The sequence below is a fragment of the Eretmochelys imbricata genome, chromosome 27, assembly GCF_965152235.1.
Source record: "Eretmochelys imbricata isolate rEreImb1 chromosome 27, rEreImb1.hap1, whole genome shotgun sequence".
NCBI classification, from domain to species: Eukaryota; Metazoa; Chordata; order Testudines; family Cheloniidae; genus Eretmochelys; species Eretmochelys imbricata.
The window spans coordinates 743,810-767,082 of NC_135598.1; the positions used below are offsets into that span (position 1 = coordinate 743,810).

The 23,273-nt window shown below is 63.6% G+C and overlaps 1 protein-coding gene across 1 annotated transcript in view; it reads right to left on the bottom strand.

Annotated features, from left to right (window-relative positions):
* ITGA2B (integrin subunit alpha 2b) overlaps window positions 1-23,273 on the bottom strand; it is a 62,482-nt gene that overhangs the window by 21,227 nt on the left and 17,982 nt on the right. The window contains exons 5-24 of the mRNA XM_077806300.1: window positions 21,942-21,991; window positions 20,551-20,596; window positions 19,888-20,013; window positions 19,212-19,259; window positions 18,428-18,471; window positions 18,114-18,173; window positions 15,120-15,172; window positions 14,001-14,212; window positions 13,269-13,442; window positions 11,926-11,971; window positions 11,422-11,520; window positions 11,217-11,272; window positions 10,696-10,847; window positions 9,770-9,895; window positions 8,810-8,877; window positions 8,354-8,501; window positions 7,764-7,856; window positions 7,303-7,382; window positions 6,706-6,786; window positions 6,281-6,386 (exon numbers count right to left, since the gene is read on the bottom strand). Of these exons, the coding sequence (XP_077662426.1) occupies window positions 6,281-6,386; window positions 6,706-6,786; window positions 7,303-7,382; window positions 7,764-7,856; window positions 8,354-8,501; window positions 8,810-8,877; window positions 9,770-9,895; window positions 10,696-10,847; window positions 11,217-11,272; window positions 11,422-11,520; window positions 11,926-11,971; window positions 13,269-13,442; window positions 14,001-14,212; window positions 15,120-15,172; window positions 18,114-18,173; window positions 18,428-18,471; window positions 19,212-19,259; window positions 19,888-20,013; window positions 20,551-20,596; window positions 21,942-21,991 (1,868 nt within the window). The remainder of the gene's footprint in view (window positions 1-6,280; window positions 6,387-6,705; window positions 6,787-7,302; window positions 7,383-7,763; window positions 7,857-8,353; window positions 8,502-8,809; window positions 8,878-9,769; window positions 9,896-10,695; window positions 10,848-11,216; window positions 11,273-11,421; window positions 11,521-11,925; window positions 11,972-13,268; window positions 13,443-14,000; window positions 14,213-15,119; window positions 15,173-18,113; window positions 18,174-18,427; window positions 18,472-19,211; window positions 19,260-19,887; window positions 20,014-20,550; window positions 20,597-21,941; window positions 21,992-23,273) is intronic.

Genomic DNA, 23,273 nt, shown 5'->3' on the forward strand with positions numbered 1-23,273 from the left:
GCACAAAGGACGCTGGCCCTTGTAAATCGAGGGATAACTGTAGAAAGGGGAAAGGTGCTGTCCCCTGCACCATGTGGCCTTGTAGTTCAAGGACAAGAGCATGAGTGTCCCCTGCCAGAGTATAACAAGGTGGAGGGGCCAGTGAAATCAGGACTCACCCTAAAGAAAGCTGAGGAGAAAAATGCACAAATCTGGGTCGTGGCTGGGTCAAGCTATTTTCGTGCTGAGAGAGCTAAGACCGGATGTGGAGCTGTGACGGTAAATACCAACCAGGAACGAAAGGCTCCAGTAAAGACACACAAGCTGCAGAAGTGGAGGCAGTACTGAAGGGGTTCCAGGGGGAGGATCAGGAAGCCCCCCTGGCAATATTTACCTCTTCGGACTGGGTGTGCAGAGCCACAGTGGGGCGGCTGCCCATCTGGGCCGGGAGGGGTATGTGCCCGGGAGATGGAAAGCCAGGAGCTCATGCACAGTAGTGGGAGCAACTGGCGGCTTTAAGAAAGGGTAGAAGGCTGGATACTTATGTAACACGTATGAAAGCCCATCAGAGACCAGGGAGAGAGGAAGGACTTTGGAATAACAGGGCAGATGTGTTAGCCAAACAAGGGGAAGAGGAGGTAATCCGTGTAGTAACCAGAACATGAAAACAGGTGAAAAGTCCAGAGATTGGATTTGCAAACTCTGCGAGAAGGGGATGAAGAAATTAAACAATTACTGAAGCAAGAAACAATCAGAGGAAAATGGCATGTACAAAAAGACCCACAAGGGGCAGTGTGGGTCATGGGGCATGACTCAGACCTTGGGAAACAGCCTAAAAGGTGGCTAGTGCCTAAGAAAGTTAGGACTGAATTGATTCAATACGTGCATGAGGAAGGGCATTTTGGGGTAAACAAAACTTTGGAAAAGGTCAAATCCACAGGGTGGTGGCCCACCCTAAAGGAAGATATAAAGCAATGGTGTAATCGTTGTTTGCAATGTACTACGGTCAAAGAAGATCCACAGGTACAAAAGGGTCCCATTGCTCACCGAGGGATTGAGGGTCCATGGGCCCGGTTACAGATAGGCTACATTGGACCTCTACCGGTTACCCCAAGAAACAACAAGTATTGACTGGTGATTGTAGATCCCTTTACAAAATGGATACAGGCCATCCCAGCAAAGACTAACCCAGCTTTGACTATACCCCGGCAATTGTTTAATGTGGTGTTTAGCCGGTGGGGGCTGCCCAAAGAAATCGATTCAGACCAAGGGCCACACTCCACTGGGGAAACCAGGCAGAAAATATGTAAATTATTAGGCATTAAGCAAAGGTTCCATATTGCGGGCCACCCCCAATCCTCAGGACAAGTGGAATGAACTCACCGCACTCTAAAGGAGGCTTTAAGAAAAATGGTAAAAGAAAATGAAAAAAATTGGGATAAAAAACTGCCTCTGATTCTAATGGCCCTAAGGTCAGTCGCAGCAAGTCACGGTTATACTCCTTTGTAGCAATGACAGGAAGGGACATGAGAACACCCCAACAATGGTGGCTAGATGTAGATATTCCAGATGGGTGGCAACCCAAAGTGCTAAATGACCAGTGGATCCAGTCCCTTTGAGAGGTGCTAACAGAAACCCACAAGAAAAGAGCAGAACAATTGGGCCTTAATGTAAAAAAGGTGGATAAAAGGCCAGGCTGGGTAAAAAGGCCAGCTGAGTAGGAGGTTGGAGACCAGGTGCTGCATCTGAAATGTGCAGAACAAGCTCATTCTTTGGGTATGAAATGGGAAGGCCCAGGGAACACTGTGGACAAGACCAGCCCAACAGCATACCAGGGAGAAATCTGATCAAAAAGGCTAAAATGGCAGAGGTGTTACCTCCCCTCCCCCTCCTGGCTCAGGTGACAGGCTCTCAGGTCTCCCATCCCCAGGGCACATTCCCAGGTCAACACTCCCCCCTCCCTGCTGCGTCACAGAAGGGACCTCAGGAGGTTCTAGTCCAACCCCCTGCTCAAAGCAGGACCGATCCCCGACTAAATCATCCCAGCCAGGGCTTTGTCAAGCCTGACCTTAAAAACTTCTAAGGAAGGAGATTCCCTAGGTAACACATTCCAGTGTTTCACCACCCTCCTAGTGAAAAAGTTTTTCCTAATATCCAACCTAAACCTCCCCCACTGTAACTTGAGACCATTACTCCTCGTTCTGTCATCTGCCACCACTGAGAACAGTCTAGATCCATCCTCTTTGGAACCCCCTTTCAGGTAGTTGAAAGCTGCTATCAAATCCCTCCTCATTCTTCTCTTCTGCAGACTAAGCAATCCCAGTTCCCTCAGCCTCTCCTCATAAGTCATGTGTTCCAGACCCCTAATCATTTTTGTTGCCCTTCGCTGGACGCTTTCCAATTTTTCCACATCCTTCTTGTAGTGTGGGGCCCAAAACTGGACACAGTACTCCAGATGAGGCCTCACCAATGTCGAATAGAGGGGAACGATCATGTCCCTCGTTCTGCTGGCAATGCTCCTACTTATACATCCCAAAATGCCATTGGCCTTCTTGGCAACAAGGACACACTGTTGACTCATATCCAGCTTCTCGTCCCCTGTAACCCCTAGGTCCTTTTCTGCAGAACTGCTGCCGAGCCATTCAGTCCCTAGTCCGTAGCAGTGCATGGGATTCTTCCGTCCTAAGTGCAGGACTCTGCACTTGTCCTTGTTGAACCTCATCAGATTTCTTTTGGCCCAATCCTCTAATTTGTCTAGGTCCCTCTGTATCCTATCCCTACCCTCCACCGTATCTACCTCTCCTCCCAGTTTAGTGTCATCTGCAAACTTGCTGAGGGTGCAGTCCACACCATCCTCCAGATCATTTATGAAGATATTGAACAAAACCGGCCTGAGGACCGACCCTTGGGGCACTCCACTAGATACCAGCTGCCAACTAGACATGGAGCCATTGATCACTACCCGTTGAGCCCGACGATCTAGCCAGCTTTCTATCCACCTTAAGGTCCATTCATCCAGCCCATACTTCTTTAACTTGCTTTCAGATATACTGTGGGAGACCGTGTCAAAAGCTTTGCTAAAGTCAAGGAACAACACGTCCACTGCTTTCCCCTCATCCACAGAGCCAGTTATCTCGTCATAAATAAATAATCCCAGTCCCCTCAGCCTCTCCTCATAAGTCATGTGCTCCAGACCCCTAATCATTTTTGTTGCCCTCTGCTGGACTCTTTCCAATTTTTCCACAACCTTCTTGTAGCATGGGTGTAGCTAAGCAGGGCTCAAGTTTCACTATATAAACTGGGGTCCAAGAATGAGACCAGCTGGGAAGAGAAGAATAAGAAGGAAAAGCTTGGAAGAAGAATAACTCACCCCCAAGACTCAGCCTAAGATCAGAGCTGTTAAGAATCCTCTGCATGACCGTGATGTGCAGCAACTAGGACCCAGACAAGACCAACCTTGCCTGGCCAACAGGGAAAGTCTGCCTGCATGATCAGGACTGGTGAGTAGGGCGTTGTAGGCTTAATGAGCGTTCTGCTTGGTAAGTGTTAATAAATAGAGGATCAGGATATTACCGTGTAAGGCTCGGTCACTGGTAAAAGGTCCTACACGCCTGCAGAAGTAGGATACACCCTACGTATTGGGAAAGGGTGTGGGTACTTAAATTGACCGGGTTAGTTACACCCTGAGCCCTATGAGTTGGGTAAGGGTAGCTGCTTTTTGCCTGGAGCCCTATGAATTGGGGAAAGGTGGGATGCCCTAATGTGTGCTGGTAACACAACGTAGCAGCCTGGCCCCTGGGGCTGGGGCTGGAGCCTGGGCTGGGGACCCAGCGAGGGGGGTAATGTCTCTCTGATGCCAGCTTTAGCCCCTTAGCACAAGCCTGAGTCACTTAACTGAGACTCGCAGCTGTGCAGGTTGATTTTTTGCTATGAGGATGGAAGAACAGCCCCACTGGCTCAGAGCCTTTGTCCGTCTAGCCCAGTCCATGTCTCTGACTGTGGCCGGTGCCAGATACTTCAGAGGGAATGAACAGAACAGGCCACCATAGAGTGAGCCAGCCCCCCTCATCCAGGCCCAGCTTCTGGCAGTCAGAGGTTAGGGACACCCAGAGCATGGGGTACATCCCTGCCCATCCTGGCTAATAGCCACTGGTGGGCCTGTCCTCTAGGAACTGACCTCCTTCTTTTTTGAACCCTGTTATAGTCTTGGCCTTCACAACATCCTCTAGCAAAGAGTTCCACAGACTGACTGTGCGTTGTGTGAAGAAATGCTGCCTTCGGTTCGTTTTAAAGCTGCTGCCGATTCCTTTCATTGGGTGACCCCTCGTTCTTGTGTTTTGAGAAGGAGTAAATAACACTTTCTTATTCACTTTCTCCACACCAGTCATGAGTTGATGGACCTCTACCATATCCCCCCTCAGTCGCCTCCTTTCCAAGCTGAAAAGTCCCAGGCTTATTAATCTCTCCTCCAATGGAAGCTGTTCCAGACGCTCAGCGTTTCCATTGCCCTTTTCTGAACCTTTTCCAATTCCAATATTTTTTTTCAAGATGGGGCGACCACATCTGCACATAGTGTTCCAGGTGTGGGCGTTCCATGGATTTATACAGAGGCAACATGACATAGATATATCTCAGAGAAGGGTGCAGGGTTGGGTGATTAACCCGTTGGCAAGGGGAGCCAGCTCATCAGCTGGGGGCTGTTAACCGGGAGGAGGCAGGGGGGTCTGGAAGCCCAGGGTCCCAGCGAGGTGACTCCTCCTTCCCCCCTCACCTGAGCCTAGGGGGACGCTGACGCTTGGGAAAAGCCTGATGAGGCTGGGACGTGATGCAGTAAATAAAGTGCTGGGGGGGGACACATATGGGGGGGGAGGGCGGCTCGCAACGAGACAACCAGGGATGGGGGTGCGCCCGGGCCACCTCCCCAGCACCGGCAATGCCGAATGGAGCATGCGAGGGCAGTATGGAACAGAGCGCGTGTGCATACGTGTACCAGCCCGTGTGGGTGTACACACCAGTGCAGGGGCATGCACGTGTGCGGGTGTACACAGGTGTGTACCAGCGTGTATGGGTGTGGGTGTACCGGGGTGCCCAGGTGCGGGTGTACCAGTGCGTGTGCAGGGTGGGTGCCCGGGGGTGTGTGTACCAGCGTGTGTGAGGAGGGGGTGCCCAGGTGTGGGTGTACCAGTGCGTGTGCAGGGGCGTGCCCAGGTGCGGGTGTACCAGTGCGTGTGCGGGGAGGTGCGGGTGTACCAGTGCGCGTGTGCAGGGTGAGTGCCCGGGGGTGTGTGTACCAGCATGTGTGAGGAGGGGGTGCCCGGGGGTGTGTGTACCAGCGCGTGTGCAGGGTGGGTGCCCGGGTGTGTGTGTACCAGTGCGTGTGAGGAGGGGGTGCCCGGGGGTGTGTGTACCAGCGTGTGTGCAGGGTGGGTGCCCAGGTGCGGGTGTACCAGTGCGTGTGCAGGGTGGGTGGCCGGGGGTGTGTGTACCAGCGTGTGTGGGGGGTGTGTGCCCAGGTGCGGGTGTACCAGCGTGTGTGAGGAGGGGGTGCCCAGGTGCGGGTGTACCAGTGCGTGTGCAGGGTGGGTGCCCGGGGGTGTGTGTACCAGCGTGTGTGAGGAGGGGGTGCCCAGGTGCGGGTGTACCAGTGCGTGTGCAGGGTGGGTGCCCGGGGGTGTGTGTACCAGCGTGTGTGCAGGGTGGGTGCCCAGGTGCGGGTGTACCAGTGCGTGTGCAGGGTGGGTGCCCGGGGGTGTGTGTACCAGCGTGTGTGGGGGGTGTGTGCAGGAGGCTGACACGTGGTCTCCAGGAGCCATGCTGACCCCTTTTGATCAGCCCCATTCTGAGCTGGCGCAGTGGGGTACAGGGGTGCCAGGGCCCTGCTCTGCCTACGCACAGGCCCAGCCTTGAAGTCAGCTCTCCCCCGGGCCACGCACGAGCCTCCCAGGCTCCCTGTACCAACCACAGCCAAGCCCCGCTGCCCCCCAGCCCATGCATCCCCCCAGGACGGGCGCTCGGAGAGCCTCCCAGCCAGAGGAGCCGTGCACAGGGCTCTCCACCCCGGGGTGCTCCTGGGTGACACCAGGCACCAGCTGGGGAGGGGCAGAATTCAACCTGGGCCATGGCGGGGGGCCTAGCTGTGAAACATCTGGCATGGGCCACTGGGAGGGGGGCAGGACCGGGGGGCCCACTGCCCGGTTCCAGGCGGGGGGCAGGACTAGGGGGCCCATTACCCAGCTCCGGGTGGGGGAAGGAGGCCCAGCCCGCCCCCGGCCCTGTGTCCCCCCGCGCTGCGGGGCCATACCTGATAGACATGCTCCACCCTGGGCCCGTGTTCCTCCAGCCGGCGGCTGCCCTCCACCTGTTCCCAGCCCGCCACTGGCAGCACCACGGTGGCTGGCAGCGAATTCCTGCGGGAGCCAAGGCGGGCAGGCTGAGGGCTCCCACTTTCGAGCGCTAGGCCCTGGCTCCCACCCACCCCAGGGTCGGCTGCGGGCTCCGGCTGGCCCCAGGCTCGGCAGGGCTCCCCGAGCGGGGCTGCTGCGCTCCACAGGGGGAGGCCTTGTGGCGCTAACCCCAGCCCTGCCGGAGGTGCCGTCGGAGGGCACCAGGTGGCACTGAATGGTGTCTCAGCCACCGCCCAACCCCACCCCGCTCTGGATCCCAGATCTGCTCCCCCAGGGCAGCGGGTCCTGCTCTGCCCGTCCCCCGGGCCCGCGGTGCCCTCACCCTCGCAGGTCCAGCAGCGCGGCGGCCTTGATGGGGATCTGCACCTGCTCCACGTTGCTGTCGGGGCTGTGGCTGTTCTTGCTGCGGCCACAGGGGAAAAGCCAGGTCAGCCGCAGCATCCGGCGGGGCCCTGCTGGGCAGAGCCGGGCAGAGGCGACCGGCGCGAGGGGCTACAGCAGGGGACGGGAACTCCTGGGTCCTATTCCTGGCCTGGGAGGGAACTGGGGCTAGTGGCTAGAGCAGGGAACTGGGCCCCAGGACTTCTGGGTCCTATTCCTGCTTCCACTCCTGGGCAACCTGGGGCTGCGAGCTCCCAGGAGGGCTAATTCGGTAACGTTCCCAAAGCGCTTTGAGATCCAAAGACAGGGCCAGCCCTGGGAGCCTTCCCCGCTGCTCTGGGCTGAGCTTTGCCCCACTCAGAGCCCAGGGCCTGGGGCAGGCTGGCAGTGGGGCGGGAGCTGGGGCCCCTGCCTGGGCTCTGCCCCAGAGTGACCGATGGGTGGGGTGAAAGGAGTGTCCCAGGCCAGCCAGCACGGCCTGGGGTGGCTCAGGGAGCCGGGCACTCGCCAGGCTGCTGTGGGGGGGGGCCTCCATCACCTCCGTAGCTTCAGCTGGAACTCGATGGTGTCGCTGGCATCCTCCAGGTTACTGACGCTGAGCGCCATGTCCACAGCGATCTGCGGGGAGAGGGTAACTGGTGTCTGCCTGGCCAGAGGGTGCGGGCAGGGCTCCTCGGCCGGGGGCGGGGGGCGCAGGCAAAGCCCCTTCTTAGCTCCGGGGTGCTCAGAGGCCACGGTGATGGGCACGCCAGGAGAACAGACAGTCCGTGGGGGGCACCTGGGGAGGCAACTTTGTGCTGGAGTGGGGCAGGCTGAGCCGGGGGGGATCGCAGCTCCGGGCACCACCATGCTCGGGTACCTCCATCGCCGACGGACAGAGCAAGGTGCCCAGGAGATGGTGGGCAAGGGCGTGTCCGGCCAGGGGCCCATCTTCCAAGGAAGGGCAGCCCAGAGGCGGCAGTGATGGCTGGCGCCTGCGGGGGGAGGAAACGCTCCTACCTTGGTGCCACTCTTCATGGGGTTCCCCAGCTCGCAGATCACTACACGCGTCTCGTTCTCCTTCTTGGGGTTACAGATCAGCTTCTCCAGCCCCTACAGCCGGGGGACAGCGGCAGGGGGTTACAGCAGGGAACAGCTGGGGGCAGGAGGCTGAGGATGTTCACCGTGGGGTGGGCCTGGATGGGGCCCGGACACCCCCACGTGGGAGCTCCCCATCCCAGGCCCGCTTGGGACCAAAGTGAGTGCAGCATTCACTGCAGGATAACAACCTCTCACTGCAGCCAGCTAGGGGAGTGACCCCATCACAGAGGGCAAGGCTGGTGGTTCACGGTTCAAACCCCAGTTGATGGCACAGGGCAGACGATGCAATGGCAGAGTGATGGAAACCACAGTGGGACTGTGACTGCAACTGCAGTGGGGTGTCACCTGGGGCCCCACGGAGAGCTCTGGGGTGGCCCCCTTCCACCTGCTGGGGGAGGTGCCCCCTGGGTGAGGGGACCCCTGGGGAAGTCATCGCTGCACTGGATCCCTTTACCCAGGGATGCCAGCATGGCAGTGCCAGCTGGGAGCCTGCCCAGCCCTGCCCACACCTGGACGTCGCTGGTGGCTTTCTGATAGTGGGCGTCGCGTGGCAGCTGCAGCCGCAGCTCGGCCTCGAAGGCGCCTTCGCCCGCGTTGGTGGCGTCGGCCAGGATGTGAACCACGTTCTCGTCCCCGATGAACAGCTGGGCCACGGGCCTGAGAGACAGAGGGGAGGAGCCTGAGGAATCCAGGGCTTGGCCAATAGGAGCCGCCTACGCTGCGTGTCGACCAGTGGAAGCTGTGCGAAAGTGGACCGTGGCCAATGGGGAACGAGCCCTTGCGAGCCCCAGGGATCGGCAGGTCAGCTCGGTCCATCGGTCCCGTGGCCTGCCAGCACCAGCGGCCAGTGCCAGCCGAACCCCCCATGCACCAAATGCTGCAGCACGCCAGGGAAGGAAATTCCTTCCTGACCCCCAGCCCAGTGGCCTGAGGGTGGACCTGGCTTCAACCCGAGAGGCACTTACGTGTGAGCGGCAAGCCGCAGCTCTGGGATGCAGACGTTGTCCTCGCCGCAGTCCAGCACAATGCGCGTCTGGGGCCAAGCAAAACACAAAGCAAGAGCAGCTCTTCAGCCTCACAGCCAGTGACGCCATGGGGCACCAGCCCTGGCACCGCTCTGCCCCAGACAACCCAGCGGGGGAGGAAAGGCTGAGGTCAGGGCTGGACTGAGGGGCACCAGCAGAGCTGGGGGAAAGTCTAGGACTGGGATAGCAGGGGGCCGCGGGTCGGGGCTGAGGGGGCGCTGGGCTGGCGATGGGGAGCCCAGGGCTGGGCTGCCAGGGGCTGTGGGTCGGGGCTGAGGGGGCGCTGGGCTGGCGATGGGGAGCCCAGGGCTGGGCTGCCAGGGGCTGTGGGTCGGGGCTGAGGGGGCGCTGGGCTGGCGATGGGGAGCCCAGGGCTGGGCTGCCAGGGGCTGTGGGTCGGGGCTGAGGGGGCGATGGGGAGCCCAGGGCTGGGCTGCCAGGGACTGTGGGTCGGGGCTGAGGGGGCGCTGGGCTGGCGATGGGGAGCCCAGGGCTGGGCTGCCAGGGGCTGTGGGTCGGGGCTGAGGGGGCGCTGGGCTGGCGATGGGGAGCCCAGGGCTGGGCTGCCAGGGGCTGTGGGTCGGGGCTGAGGGGGCGCTGGGCTGGCGATGGGGAGCCCAGGGCTGGGCTGCCAGGGGCTGTGGGTCGGGGCTGAGGGGGCGCTGGGCTGGCGATGGGGAGCCCAGGGCTGGGCTGCCAGGGGCTGTGGGTCGGGGCTGAGGGGGCGCTGGGCTGGCGATGGGGAGCCCAGGGCTGGGCTGGCAGAGGCTGTGGGTCGGGGCTGAGGGGGCGCTGGGCTGGCGATGGGGCAGGGGCTGTGGGTCGGGGCTGAGGGGGCGCTGGGCTGGCGATGGGGCAGGGGCTGTGGGTCGGGGCTGAGGGGGCGATGGGCTGGCACACCTGCTCCTGCACCACCGTCTGCCCGCGGAGCACCAGCCCCAGCTCCTCGGTGCCCGGCCCAGCTGCCAGGGTCAGCGTCAGGCTCACCACGATGGGGCTCAGCTTGTCCTTGAAATCAGCCTCGTCCTGGGGTGGAGGGGAGAGGAGAGTGATGCGGCAGGTGACCCCCCCCCCCCCGCAGGCCTCAGCCCGGGCGCACTGTGAACCCTTCCCGCTCGGACCGACTGGCGGCTGCCCGGGTCTAGCCTGAGCCCGGCAGGACAGAGACGCGACCGAAGCGGAATCTTTGGTAGCACTGCTGGCCCCCCCCCACACGTTCCTCGGTTTCCCCTGGGGGCTGCGGGGTGCCTGGGGGGAGCACGCGCTCGGAGCAGACCGACATAGGGAGCGTCACCCCGCCCAGCTGGAGCGAAGAGGCGCTAAGGAGCCGGCTGAAACCACCCGTGGGTCAGAGCGCCGGCAGGCCGTGGGGCAGAGCCCGGGCCAGGGCTGGAGCTGGAGCCATGGGGCCGGGTGTGGAGGTCAGAGCTGGAGCCCACCAAGGGGTCACTACAGCCTGCCTGGTGCCATGCTCCGGGACGACGCACCCAGCCGAGGCTCTAACCCCAGCTCTGTGCCCCGGCCCTGGGGCGTCCCGGGCTGGGCCAGGCGACCAATCACCCCGATGGGCCCGTAACCCCCGCTGGGCTGCGCTGGCCCCAGGAGCCCGGCTCAGCCGGACCCGCACGCACAACTCAGGGCTGCCGGAGGCTGGGCCCAGGGGCTCAGGGGCCACGGCGGAGTGGGATCGGGGGCTGGCCCTGACGGTGGCTTGCGTGAGACCTGGGCCGTGCCCCTGAGAGGGATCAGCCAGGAACTGCCCTGGGGCGCCCGCAGGGACCCTGGCTACGGAGCAGCCCCCGCCCTGAGCCCCCCGCGCCCCGTACCCGCAGGTAGGCTGTGAGGTTCTGGCAGGTGAATGGTGCCTCCCTCGACAGCTGCAGCTCCAGGCTCTGGCCCGCCTGGCGCGTCTGCAGCTCCCAGACCCTTCGCCCCAACTTCGGCTTCAGCCGGTCCAGCTGCAGGTCAGCGGCCAGCCCTGGGGAGCAGAGGGTCGGGGAGGAGGGGCCAGCAGGGGAGGGGAGGCTGCCGTGCCCCTTGTCACCAGGCTCCCAGCCCCAGGGCCTGTGCTAGCCTCTGGCCCCCGGCCCCGCCGCCCCTCTGGCCCCCGGCCACGCCACACCCCGGCCCCGCCACACCCCTGGCCCCCGGCCCCACCACACCCCTGGCCCCCGGCCCCACCGGCCCCTAGCACCCGGCCCCGCTGCCTCCTGCCACACCCCTGGCCCCCGGCCCCACCACACCCCTGGCCCCCGGTCCCGCTGCCTCCTGGCCTCCAGCCCCACCGTCCCCTGGCCCCCGCTGGGCCCCAGCCCCGCCGCCCCCTGGCTTCCCCACTGGCACTCACTGATTCTCTCTGGGAGGCTCTTCCCCGAGACACCCACGCACAGCCGGATGGGGAAGCTGCCGGGGAACGACACAGGCTGGTGAGGGCTTTGCCAGGCATTGGTGTGGGAGGGACCCGGGGGGCAGAGCCAGCAACTCCCAGGCCCTCAGCTCCCCCCAGCCCTGCGCCCGCCCTGAACACGGCCCCCCATGCCCCCTTTGCTCACCAGCTGACAGGGGTCCCGAAGACGTTGCAGGTCTTCTCCTCGGGGTTCAGCACATCTGGCACTAACAGCTGGCTACTGGCCACCACCACGGGCTGGGCTCTGCGGGCACCACCAAGCCAGTCAAACCCGGGGGAATGGCGCTGGCTTTGTAATGCCGGGGCTGGCAGTGAGGGGCAACGCCAGCCCCGGGGTAAGAGCGAGGCCCAGCCCAGCTGCGAGAAGCAACAGCCCCAGGGCCAGAAGCCTGGCCCGTCAGAGAAGCTCTGTTATCCCCAAGGCAAGGGCGGCTGACAGGGAGGAGGGGCTGGGTCTGTGCTGGGCACCACGTTACTGACCCTGCCCAGCCCTAGCCAGGGCTTCGGGCCCCGACCCTGGGGGCAGCAGCTCCTACGGACTTCAGTGCTGCTGGCTCTGGGTGCAGCTCGTGTGCACAGGGACGCAGCCCGGGAGTCGCGGCCCCTGGGGACTCACCCACCCCCTGTCCAGCCAGCCCTGGGCACTCACCTGTACGCGGCCACCTTGCTGGCGCCGAACGCCCCAACCAGCACATCTGGGGGCACAAGCCAAGGGTCACACTGGGCTGCACGGGGCGGGCACAGGATCCTGCCAGCTCAGCCGTCTGGCAAAGCTGCCAGCAGGAGCCAGGGCAGGGAGCCAGCGCTCCAGCCAGCCCAGGGGACACCTCCTGCAGGGCCCAGAGCGTCCCACCTTGCTAGGGAAGGGTGGTCAGCATTCCCCAGGACCAGCACCCAGCATGGGGTGACCCAGGGGAAGCAGGCAGCGCCTGGCACGGGAGGGGGACCCAGGGGGCAGCGCCTGGCATGGGAGGGGAGCCCAGGGGGCAGCACCCGGCACGGGAGGGGGGCCCAGGGAGCAGCGCATGGCATGGGAGGGGGGCCCAGGGGCAGAGCCTGGCATGGGAGGGGGGCCCAGGGGCAGAGCCTGGCATGGGAGGGGGGCCCAGGGAGTAGTGCCCAGGACAGGAGGAGGGCCCAGGGGCAACGGCTGGCAAGGGAGGGGGGCCCAGGGGGCAGCACCCGGCACGGGAGGGGGGCCCAGGGGCAGCGCCTGGCACGGGAGGGGGGCCCAGGGGCAGAGCCCAGCATGGGAGGGGGCCCCAGGGAGCAGCGCATGGCATGGGAGGAGGGCCCAGGGGCAGCGCCCGGCACGGGAGGGGGACCCAGGGGCAGAGCCTGGCATAGGAGGGGGTCCCAGGGGCAGAGCCTGGCATGGGAGGGGAGCCCAGGGAGTAGCGCCCGGGACAGGAGGAGGGCCCAGGGGCAACGGCTGGCAAGGGAGGGAGGCCCAAGGGGCAGCACCCGGCACGGGAGGGGGGCCCAGGGGCAGAGCCCAGCATGGGAGGGGGGCCCAGGGAGCAGCGCATGGCATGGGAGGGGGGCCCAGGGGCAGCGCCCGGCACGGGAGGGGGACCCAGGGGCAGAGCCTGGCATGGGAGGGGGTCCCAGGGGCAGAGCCTGGCATGGGAGGGGAGCCCAGGGAGTAGCGCCCGGGACAGGAGGAGGGCCCAGGGGCAACGGCTGGCAAGGGAGGGAGGCCCAGGGGTCAGCGCCTGGCACAAGAGGGGGGCCCAGGGGCAGCACCCGGCATGAGAGGGGGGCCCAGGGGCAGAGCCTGGCACGGGAGGGGGGGCCCAGGGAGCAGCGCCCGGGACGGGAGCGGGGGCTCAGGGGCAAGGCAGGGAGATGGAGGCCGAGCCTTCTTCCCCACATGCTCATCTCCCTCCCTGAAGCGTCCGGGCCATGGGCGCTGCCCAGCTCCAGGCCTGTGACCCTGGTGGGCCGGGGGTGGCACAGGCCGGAGCCGGGGGGCTGTGAGGGCGGCTGTACCTGGGTACCCGTTGGCGTCGATGTCGGTGGTGCCACGCACGGAGAAGCCGAAGGCGGCACGGCCGGGGAAGGGGCTCTCCAGGACCTGCGAGGCCGGCGTCCGGAGCCCCTCGCTGTGCCCGCTGAAGATGAGCACACGGCCACTCCCGGCGAACGGAGCCCCCACCGCCACGTCTGAGGGGACAGGACCGCAGGGCCCACGAGCCGGGCCCCGGCCAGAGCAGCTGAGCCCCGGGCACCAGTCGCTCCTCACCCCCAGGGTCAGGATCCCACCCACTGAGGCAGTGACCAGCCCCAGGCATCACACACCGACCAGAAGGGGACCCAGAGCGGGTTCTATCCGCGGCTTGGGGAGGGGAGGGGGTCCAGTGGATTAGAGCAGGGGGCTGGGAGCCAGGACGCCTGGGTTCGATCTCTGGCTCTGGGGGAGGAGTTGGGACTAGTGGTTAGAGCTGGGGGTGGGGGCTGAGAGTCAGGGCTGTTCCTAGCTCTGCTACTGTGTGTGGCTGGGCTGCCCAGACACCTCCCCAGGGTGTCCCACCGGGTCCCGGCACTCAGTCTTGTGCTGATCGGCACCCCAGGTGCCCTGCCCCAGACCCCGCCTGTCTCGTATCCCATGGGGGGTCTCTGTGCCAACCCAAAGCCCCCCCCGCCCAGAGCCACCAGGAGCAGCTCCCTCGCCAGCAGCACTAGTGGGCTGGCACCCGGGGCTGCGGCCCGGCTGGGCGTTACCGACGTAGCCGTCCTGGTCCAGGTCCCCCACAGGAGCGATGGCTGTGCCGAAGCGGCCGTAGACCTCGGTGCCGGTCAGGGTCTGCCAGGGGTTCCTGTAGGCGTGGGGGCCCCGGCGCTGCATGTACAGGTAGACGCGCCCCACCTCGTAGAGCTTGCGGTCGGAGCGGCGCTCCATGTAGAGGGGAGCCCCCACCAACAGGTCGTCCCTCCTGGGGGCAAAGGGGGCAGATGGCAGGGGGAGGAGCTCTGGGCTCCCCTCCCCGCCAGGCCGCAGGGGCCGACGGGCCGAAAGGATTATCCCATGGCCTGGGGGTGCAGCCAGCCGGGATGGGGGCAGCCCCCCGGGGGTGGGAGGTGTAGCACCCCCTGCTGGAGGGACGCATCGGGCCATTGGGGCTCACACGAGTCGGTGCTCCTGGACGCAGACACCCCCTGAGCTCTGTCCGTCCGCCCGTCCGGCCTCAGGCCCCTCAGGGCCCAGGCTCCCTCCCGGGCTGAGCTGGGCCTTGTGCTGGGGCTGGGGTTACCCCTCGACTCAGTTTTGCCCCGGAGGGAGCTGGGGCGGCTCTGCCCACTCCTGCCCCCTGCTCCTGCTTGCCGGGCACCAGGCTCTGCCAGGAGCAGTGCAGGCTGGTGGGCACCAGATGGCGGCAGAAGCCAACGTGGGGGGATGAGGGGAGACCAACCAGGCCGGCTGGGGGGCCCGGAGCACAGGCCCTGCTGGCGGCCGGGGGCAGGACTCAGCCCTTCTGCCCCCTCCTCAGGGCACCGCGACTGCCCCATGGATTCACCAGCTGCACAGTCCACGGCCAGCACGTCACCAGGGCCCCGGCAGAGGGGACCCTGGAGCTCCTAGCCTTGGTGCTGAAGACACGAGGCCGGAGGGGGCTCTGGCCCCACAGGGCTGTGCCACAGGCCAGGGCAAAGCGGAGCACAGAGGCTCCTGGGGGTGATGGAGCCCAGCGGCCCCGGCCCGGCTCTCCCCTGCCCTGCCAGCGCCCAGGATGGGAGGGCTGAGTGAACAGCCGTGCCCCCCCCCAGGCAGTGGTTGGGGGCAGACATGGGCACTTGGGCTCAGCGCCCTGGCTGCCAAGTGAGCGCCAGCCTCCTCCTTACCCATCGCCATTCACATCAGCAACAGCCACCGTGTGACCAAAGTATGACGCCACCTGGAAGACACGGGGGCGGGTGGGGGCGTAAAACCGATCAATGAAATTGTTTTTAATTGTTCACTTTATTAATATAACTTCATAAGCAAAGTTTTACGAATGAAACAACATTCATTCATAAAACCGGCTACCCCAATAACTGGCTAATTGAGTTTTACAATCCAATTGCTGCTTAAATCTCTGAAACTTGCACGGCCTCAACATTGCACCTTCTGCTCCCTGTTTGCCGCTCCTCACACGCGTCCCTGGTGTAACCCAAACTCCATTTCAACGTGTCCCGAACTCCATGGTCAAATGCTCACTCCAGTTTGTAAACCCTGCTGCAGCCTTTGCTTTCGCTAAACCCGGCTGAAATCTGACTGGTGTAGTTCCGATGTGGGAATGAGGGACGGACGGGTGATGGAATCAACCTCCAGCCCCAGCCTGTCCTGATGAAATAAAGTGTAAACACCAACGGCAAGAGAACACCCTCAAAAGAAAAGTACAAAAGTACAACTGAGGAAACACCAAAGCCAGGCCCCAGGCTGAAAGTCACGTCTGCAGCTGACGGGGGATCACTCACACTGGACCCAGAGGCAGCCTGACACAGCAAGACCGATCGACTCTGGATTCAGACTAAAGCCTACGAAAAGGACAGGGGAGATGGAAGACTTTGGAGGGTCACATGCCGCTGCCAACATGGAAGGGCATCGGTGCACGCCCCACACAGACCCAGCCCTCCCTTGTGCCCGGCTTTCCTGGCCAGTGAGCTGCCACAAGCTACGGACTCAAGCTACATGATTGCTCTCTATAAATATATCAGAGGGATAAATACCAGAGAGGGAGAGGAATTATTTAAACTCAGTACCAATGTGGACACAAGAACAAATGGATATAAACTGGCCACTAGGAAATTTAGATTAGAAATTAGACGAAGGTTTCTAACCATCAGAGGAGTGAAGTTTTGGAATAGCCTTCCGAGGGAAGTAGTGGGGGCAAAAGATCTATCTTGCTTTAAGATTAAACTCGATAAGTTTATGGAGGAGATGGTATGATGGGATAACATGGTTTTGGTAATTAAATATTCATGGTAAATAGGCCCAATGGCCTGTGATGGGTTTTAGATGGGGTAAGATCCAAGTTACCTGGGAAAGAATTTTCTGGGAAAGAATTTTCTGTAGTATCTGGCTGATGAATCTTGCCCATATGCTCAGGGTTTAGCTGATCGCCATATTTGGGGTCGGGAAGGAATTTTCCTCCAGGGCAGATTGGAAGAGGCCCTGGAGGTTTTTCGCCTTCCTCTGTAGCATGGGGCACGGGTCACTTGCTGGAGGATTCTCTGCTCCTTGAGGTCTTTAAACTACAATTTGAGGACTTCAATAGCACAGATATAGGTGTGAGGTTTTTTTTGTAGGAGTGGGTGGGTGAAATTCTGTGGCCTGCGTTGTGCAGGAGGTCAGACTAGATGATCATAATGGTCCCTTCTGACCTAAATATCTATGAATCTATGAATCTACATTCGGGACTGGTAACTATGCAGCAGCTGCAGAACGTGTGTGTGTGTGTGTGTGTGTGTACACAGGTATTAGATATTAGTTATTGGTCATAAATCAAATTGTGTGATAATAAATGTGACGTCTTGTCTTGTGCCCTGAAACGATCCTGTGTAGTTTTGTCTGCATAACAGGGGCTGAGGGCAGGGGACACGCTGGGCTGGCCATTGCTTGTCAACCCTGACCCACAGCTCTGCTGTGACCCTCACCCCTGACCCACAGCCTCCTGCTCACCCAGTCCTGGGGTCCCCCCAGCTCTGCCATGCCCCTCACTCCTGACCCGGAGCCCCTGCTAGCACAGCCATAAGAACATAAGAATGGCCACACTGGGTCAGACCAAAGGTCCATCCAGCCCAGTATCCTGTCTGCCGACAGTGGCCAATGCCAGGTGCCCCAGAGGGAGTGAACCTAACAGGTAATGGTTGAGTGATCTCCCTCCTGCCATCCATCTCCACCCTCTGACAAAGAGAGGCTAGGGACACCATTCCTTACCCATCCTGACTAATAGCCATGAATGGACTTAACCTCCATGAATTCATCCAGTTCTCTTTTAAACCCTGTTATAGTCGTAGCCTTCACAACCTCCTCAGGCAAGGAGTTCCACAGGTTGACTGTGCGCTGAGTGAAGAAGAACGTCCTTTTGTTTGTTTTAAACCTGCTGCCCATTAATTTCATTTGGTGGCCCCTAGTTCTTATATTATGGGAACAAGTAAATAACTTTTCCTTATTCACTTTCTCCACACCACTCGTGAGTTTATATACCTCTATCATATCCCCCCTTAGCCTCCTCTTTTCCAGGCTGAAAAGTCCAAGCCTCTTTAATCTCTCCTCAATGGGACCTGTTCCAAACCGCTAATCTTTTTAGTTGCCCTTTTCTGAAACTTTTCCAATGCCAGTATATCTGTTTTGAGATGAGGGAACCACATCTGTATGCAGTATTCAAGATGTGGGTGTACCATGGATTTATACAAGGGCAATAAGATATTCTCCGTCTTATTCTCTATCCCTTTTGTAATGATTCCTAACATCCTGTTTGCTTTTTTGACTGCCACTGCCCACTGCGTGGACGTCTTCAGAGAACTATCCACGATGACTCCAAGATCTTTCTCCTGATTAGTTGTAGCTAAATTAGCCCTCATCATATTGTATGCATAGTTGGGGTTCCCCCCCAGCTCTACCATGCCCCTCACTCCCAACCCGCAGCCCACTGCTTTGGGAGCCCAAGAGTTTGGGGAGCCCAGGGAGAGACTGGGAGTGGGGCCTTTCGAGGCTGGCTCTCCTTTGGCTGGGGTGGGGCGGGGAGGGGCAGGGGGAGGTGAAGGAGGGGAGGGGTGATGGGGGCAGTGGGGGGTTGGGCAAAGGGAAGGGGGTAGATGTGGGGGCAGGGGGTAGGGGAGGGGGGCAGGTACCTGCTCACTCTGGATGCTCTGTACTAGCGACAGAGACTTCCTGATCCGGAAGATCTCGACCTGCCGCAGGGAGAAACAAATCAGTCAGGAGAGAGATGGGGGCTGCTCCCCCCACCCGGGTGCTGGGAAGATGGGGGCTGCTTCCTTCCCCCCTGGGTGCTGGGGAGATGGGAGCTGCTCCCCCACCCTGGGCGCTGAGGAGATGGGGGTTGTTCCCTCCCGCCCCGGGCACCGTGGAGATGGGGGCTGCACCCTCCCCCCCAACCCAGGCACGGAAGCAGCTCTTCCCAATGGTGCCCCCCCCCGATACTCACCACCCCCCAGGTCGTTCTCTTGTTGGGGACGCCCACAACATACTCTGCGAAGGAAACACAAGAGTCCCCGCGACCCCCGGGGACAGAGCGTGGTGAGCCGCTGGCAGAGAGTGTCCCGTCCCAAAGCCAGGGCAAAGCCCCAGCGCCCCCCCCCCAGCCCAATGGGGGGCCTGAAGGGGGCAGGTGGGCGGGGGGGTGGAGGGCACAGGAACAGGGGCTGCCCCTCTCCGGGAAGGGCTGGCGCTGGCTGCCTATGCAGCGACCAGGGCAGCGGGAAGCCAGGTGCGTGGGGTGCCCTGGGCAAGACTGGGGAGCCCCCACCCTCGGGGAGGGGAGTAGAATCGGATACAGCCCCGCGACTGGAGGACTCTGCCCAGCTGGCAGGGACAATGAGCAAGCAGGGGGACAGGTCTGGCGGGCAGGGACTCCGGGGCAGGGGAGCCCAGCGGGTGGGGGACTCGGGGAGGGGCGGCCGGGAAGAGGACTTGGGAGTGGGGCGGGGGGCCTGGTGGGCATGGACTCCCAGGCTCCAAGCCATTGCTGGGGGCAGAGGCCCCATTTGCCTGGGGGTGGCAGGTGGCAAGAGCCCCTCACCCTCCCTGCTCCCAGCCCTGTGCCCTGGGGGCAGGCAGGGGTGGGGGTGGGGTCACCAGGGGTGCGGCTGGGGTGGGTGAGCCAAGTCTGCTCCATACTGTTGCCCATGGAGCCCGGTTGGCAGCCCCAGAGCCCTGTGCAGCTTCAGGGGTTGGGGGGGCATCACACAAGCCAAGGGCAAATCCCCTACCTGGCGAGGTGGGGTCCCCGTCAAACTCCCCCACAGCCACTGAGTACCCTGCAGAGAGAGGGAGCAGGGTTAACCCTTCGAACGCCCCTGCCTGCCGCACACGCCCAGAGCAGAACGACTGGCACCCAGGGCAAGGAGGTGGCAGTGGTTAGAGCAGGAGGTGGGTTTAAGGCAGGGAGCCCGGACTCCTGGGTTCTCGTCCTGGCTCTGGAGGGAGTGGGGTCTAGTGGGGTAGAGCAGGGGTGGGAGCTGGGAGCCAGGACTCCTGGGTTCTCTCCCTGGCTCAGGGGGCCTGGGAGCCGGGACTCCTGGGTTCTCGCCCTGCTCTGGAGGGGAGTGGGGTCTAGTGGGGTAGAGCCGGGGTGGGGGCTGGGAGCCAGGACTCCTGAGTTCTCTCCCTGGCTCAAGGGAGCTGGGGCCTGGGAGCCGGGACTCCTGGGTTCTCTCCCTGGCTCAGGGGGGCTGGGAGCCGGGACTCCTGGGTCCTCTCCCTGGCTCTGGGGGGCTGGGAGACAGGACTCCTGGGTTCTCTCCCCAGCTCTGGAGGGAAGTGGGGTCTGGTGGTTAGACTGAGGGCAATGTGGACGGTGCCAGGGCCCTGCTGGCACCAGGGAGAGTCAGTCTCTCCCGTGCCCAGCCACGAGGCGGGCAGGTTGCTGTGGGAGGCCGCGCTCACCTCTGTAGGCGTCGTCATAATCATAGTTAATGTCCTCCGTGACCTGCTCGGGGGCCACGGACCAGAGCAGGGTGCTGCCAGGGAAGTGGGACACGATTGTCGACAGATTGACCGAGTAGATCAGCCCTGGGGGAACATCCAGGCCCCCCGTGAGCCAGCGCCAGGGGCCCTGCATGGAGCAGGCAGGGGCTAGGGATGGTAAGAGAGGGAGGATGCCCAAGCCTAACATGGTCATCCTGCACCCCCACCCCACAGCACCCCCTTCGCCAGCCCCATGTGCCAGCTCCTGGGGCTGGGGGTCCCCATGGGGGGCGGGGGCTGCTTGGCATTTCCCATGTACCGTGGGCAGCTCGTTGCCCGAGAGGGATGCTCCAAGCTCGGGGGGTTCTAGCTACAGACCGGGGGGGGCAGCCTCTTCCGGCCACAGTGGGACACCACGGACAGGTTGGGCCTGGGGCTGTGGATCAGGTGGGTCTGTTCCAGCCCCCTGGGCACAGGCAGGGCGGTGCCCCAGCCCAGCTGAGGGGGAGCCCTGGGGCGGGCGCTGTCAGCGTTGCCATGGCTCCAATGGAAGCGTCGGAGGCGATGGCAGCCATGCCAACGGGCAACGGGCTCCCCCTCCCCCCACAGCCCCCAGAGCCCCCCAGGAACCAGAGCCCTTACCCACAAAGTAGTATCCTCCCGGGGCACCCAGCACCAGCCTGCCAGCCTGCAAGGGGACAGGACAGGCCTGAGTGAGCACCCCACCCGGAGACACCCCCACAGGCACGCCCCCCCCCAGGCATGCACGCCCCCCCGTGGGCCTGCACCCCCCCATGGGCACACGCGGCACCCCCCCCCGCGAGCATGCACAGCCCCCAATGGGCACGCACATACACACCCCACTGGGCACACCCCCCACGGGCACGCACAGCCCCCCCCACTGGGCACACCCCCCACGGGCACGCACAGCCCCCCCCACTGGGCACACCCCCCTCACGGGCACGCACAGCCCCCCCCACTGGGCACACCCCCCATGGGCACGCACAGCCCCCCCCACTGGGCACACCCCCCTCACGGGCACGCACAGCCCCCCCCACTGGGCACACCCCCCCACGGGCACGCACAGCCCCCCCCACTGGGCACACCCCCCACGGGCACGCACAGCCCCCCCCACTGGGCACACCCCCCTCACGGGCACGCACAGCCCCCCCCACTGGGCACACCCCCCCCACGGGCACGCACAGCCCCCCCCACTGGGCACACCCCCCTCACGGGCACGCACAGCCCCCCCACTGGGCACACCCCCCTCACGGGCACGCACAGCCCCCCCCACTGGGCACAGGCATGCACACCCCCCATGGGCACGCACAGCCCCCCCCACTGGGCACACCCCCCACGGGCACGCACAGCCCCCCCCCACTGGGCACAGGCATGCACACCCCCCATGGGCACGCACAGCCCCCCCCACTGGGCACAGGCATGCACACCCCCCATGGGCACGCACAGCCCCCCCCACTGGGCACACCCCCCATGGGCACGCACAGCCCCCCCCCACTGGGCACAGGCATGCACACCCCCCATGGGCACGCACAGCCCCCCCCACTGGGCACAGGCATGCACACCCCCCATGGGCACGCACAGCCCCCCCCACTGGGCACAGGCATGCACACCCCCCATGGGCACGCACAGCCCCCCCCCACTGGGCACAGGCATGCACACCCCCCATGGGCACGCACAGCCCCCCCCACTGGGCACACCCCCCTCACGGGCACGCACAGCCCCCCCCACTGGGCACACCCCCCTCACGGGCACGCACAGCCCCCCCCACTGGGCACAGGCATGCACACCCCCCATGGGCACGCACAGCCCCCCCCACTGGGCACAGGCATGCACACCCCCCATGGGCACGCACAGCCCCCCCACTGGGCACAGGCATGCACACCCCCCACGGGCACCCCCCCGTGGGCATGCACCCCCCCAGGGGCACCCGCGCACACACCTCCAGGGGCACTCCCGCTGGACCCCCACCCCCAGGGACCTGTGCTGGCCGGGGCGCCCCGGGCCGTACTCACGTGGGTGAGGGCGGCGCTGAAGCCCACCTGGCAGTACCGCTTGTCGTAGGCTGTGGAGAGGGGCACGAGGCGTGTGAGTGCCACGCTCCTGGGGCAGGGGGGCTGAGGGACGTCGGGGGTCGCCCCTGCAGAGTTTGGCTGTGATCTCTGCTGGGCAGAGCCCGGCCTCCAGACCGGGCCGGCGACCCTCTCATCTGCCCCCGAGCAGCGGGATGCCAGCTGCTGTGGTGTCCGTCCATGGGTCAGCGCCCCACGGCCAGCCTGCTCTGCAGGGAGCGAGCTGCTGGGCCCACGGGGCGGCCGGACGCCTGGGTTTGGCCTTCCCGGGGTGAATCTGGGGCCCAAAGGCCTGGGCAGAAATCTCCCTGCGCGGGACCCCGGGGGGCCCATGGGCTGAGCCCGCCGCGGGCGCGGGGGCCTGGGAGTGAGGGGCCCCCCGGATGCCACCAGTGCCCCCCTGCCTCCGGATCCAGCCACCGCCCCTCATGGGGTCTCCGGGAGCTCCCTGGCCTGGGTGCCACAAGGGGAGCCGTGCCCAGTGGGTGCTGAGAGTGGCAGGCTGGCCCTGGGCTCTGTGCCTCAGTTTCCTCATCTGTATGCGGGAGCGTGGCTACTTCACTGCAAAGGGGCTGAGGGCTCGGCTGGAAGCTGGGCGGGAGAGAACAGCACCCAAGCCACGCCATGGGGGAAGCTGGGGGGGCCCTGGGGGGCGAGGGATCGGGGGGCGTGTCGCACCCCAGCTCCCCGCAGCGGGGGCTCTGAGAGTCGGCACAAGAGGAGCAGCAGCATCGGCCTTGGGCACAGCCCCCACGGGCGGAGCGGGGGGGACTGGCGGGGGGGTGTCGAGGCGCGTGGCTCTCGCGAGACGGGGGGGCACAGGCGCACGCAGGGGGCAGCTGGGAGAACAGCCTCCGAGGCAGGAGCCCCCCAGCTCCACGTGCTCCGCCTGCTCTGTGGGGGGGGGGGGTCCCGTTACCCAATTTCCACTGGGGGGGGAGTCTGAGCTGCTGGGGGCTGAACAACCCTAGTCCAGGCTCCTGCCCTGAGAGCTTCAAGAGACAGAGCACCCCCCACCCCCACCCCCACACCCCCCACACTCTCCTCAACACCCCCCCCACACCCATACACAACCCACACCCCACCCCCCCACTCCCACCCCCACACCCCCCCACACTCCCCTCAACACCCCCCCACACCCCCCATACACACACCCCCACCCCCCACCCCACACCCCCCACACACTCCTCAACACCCCCCCCACACCCATACACAACCCACACCCCCACCCCCCACCCCCACCCCCACACCCCCCCACACCCCTCAACACCCCCC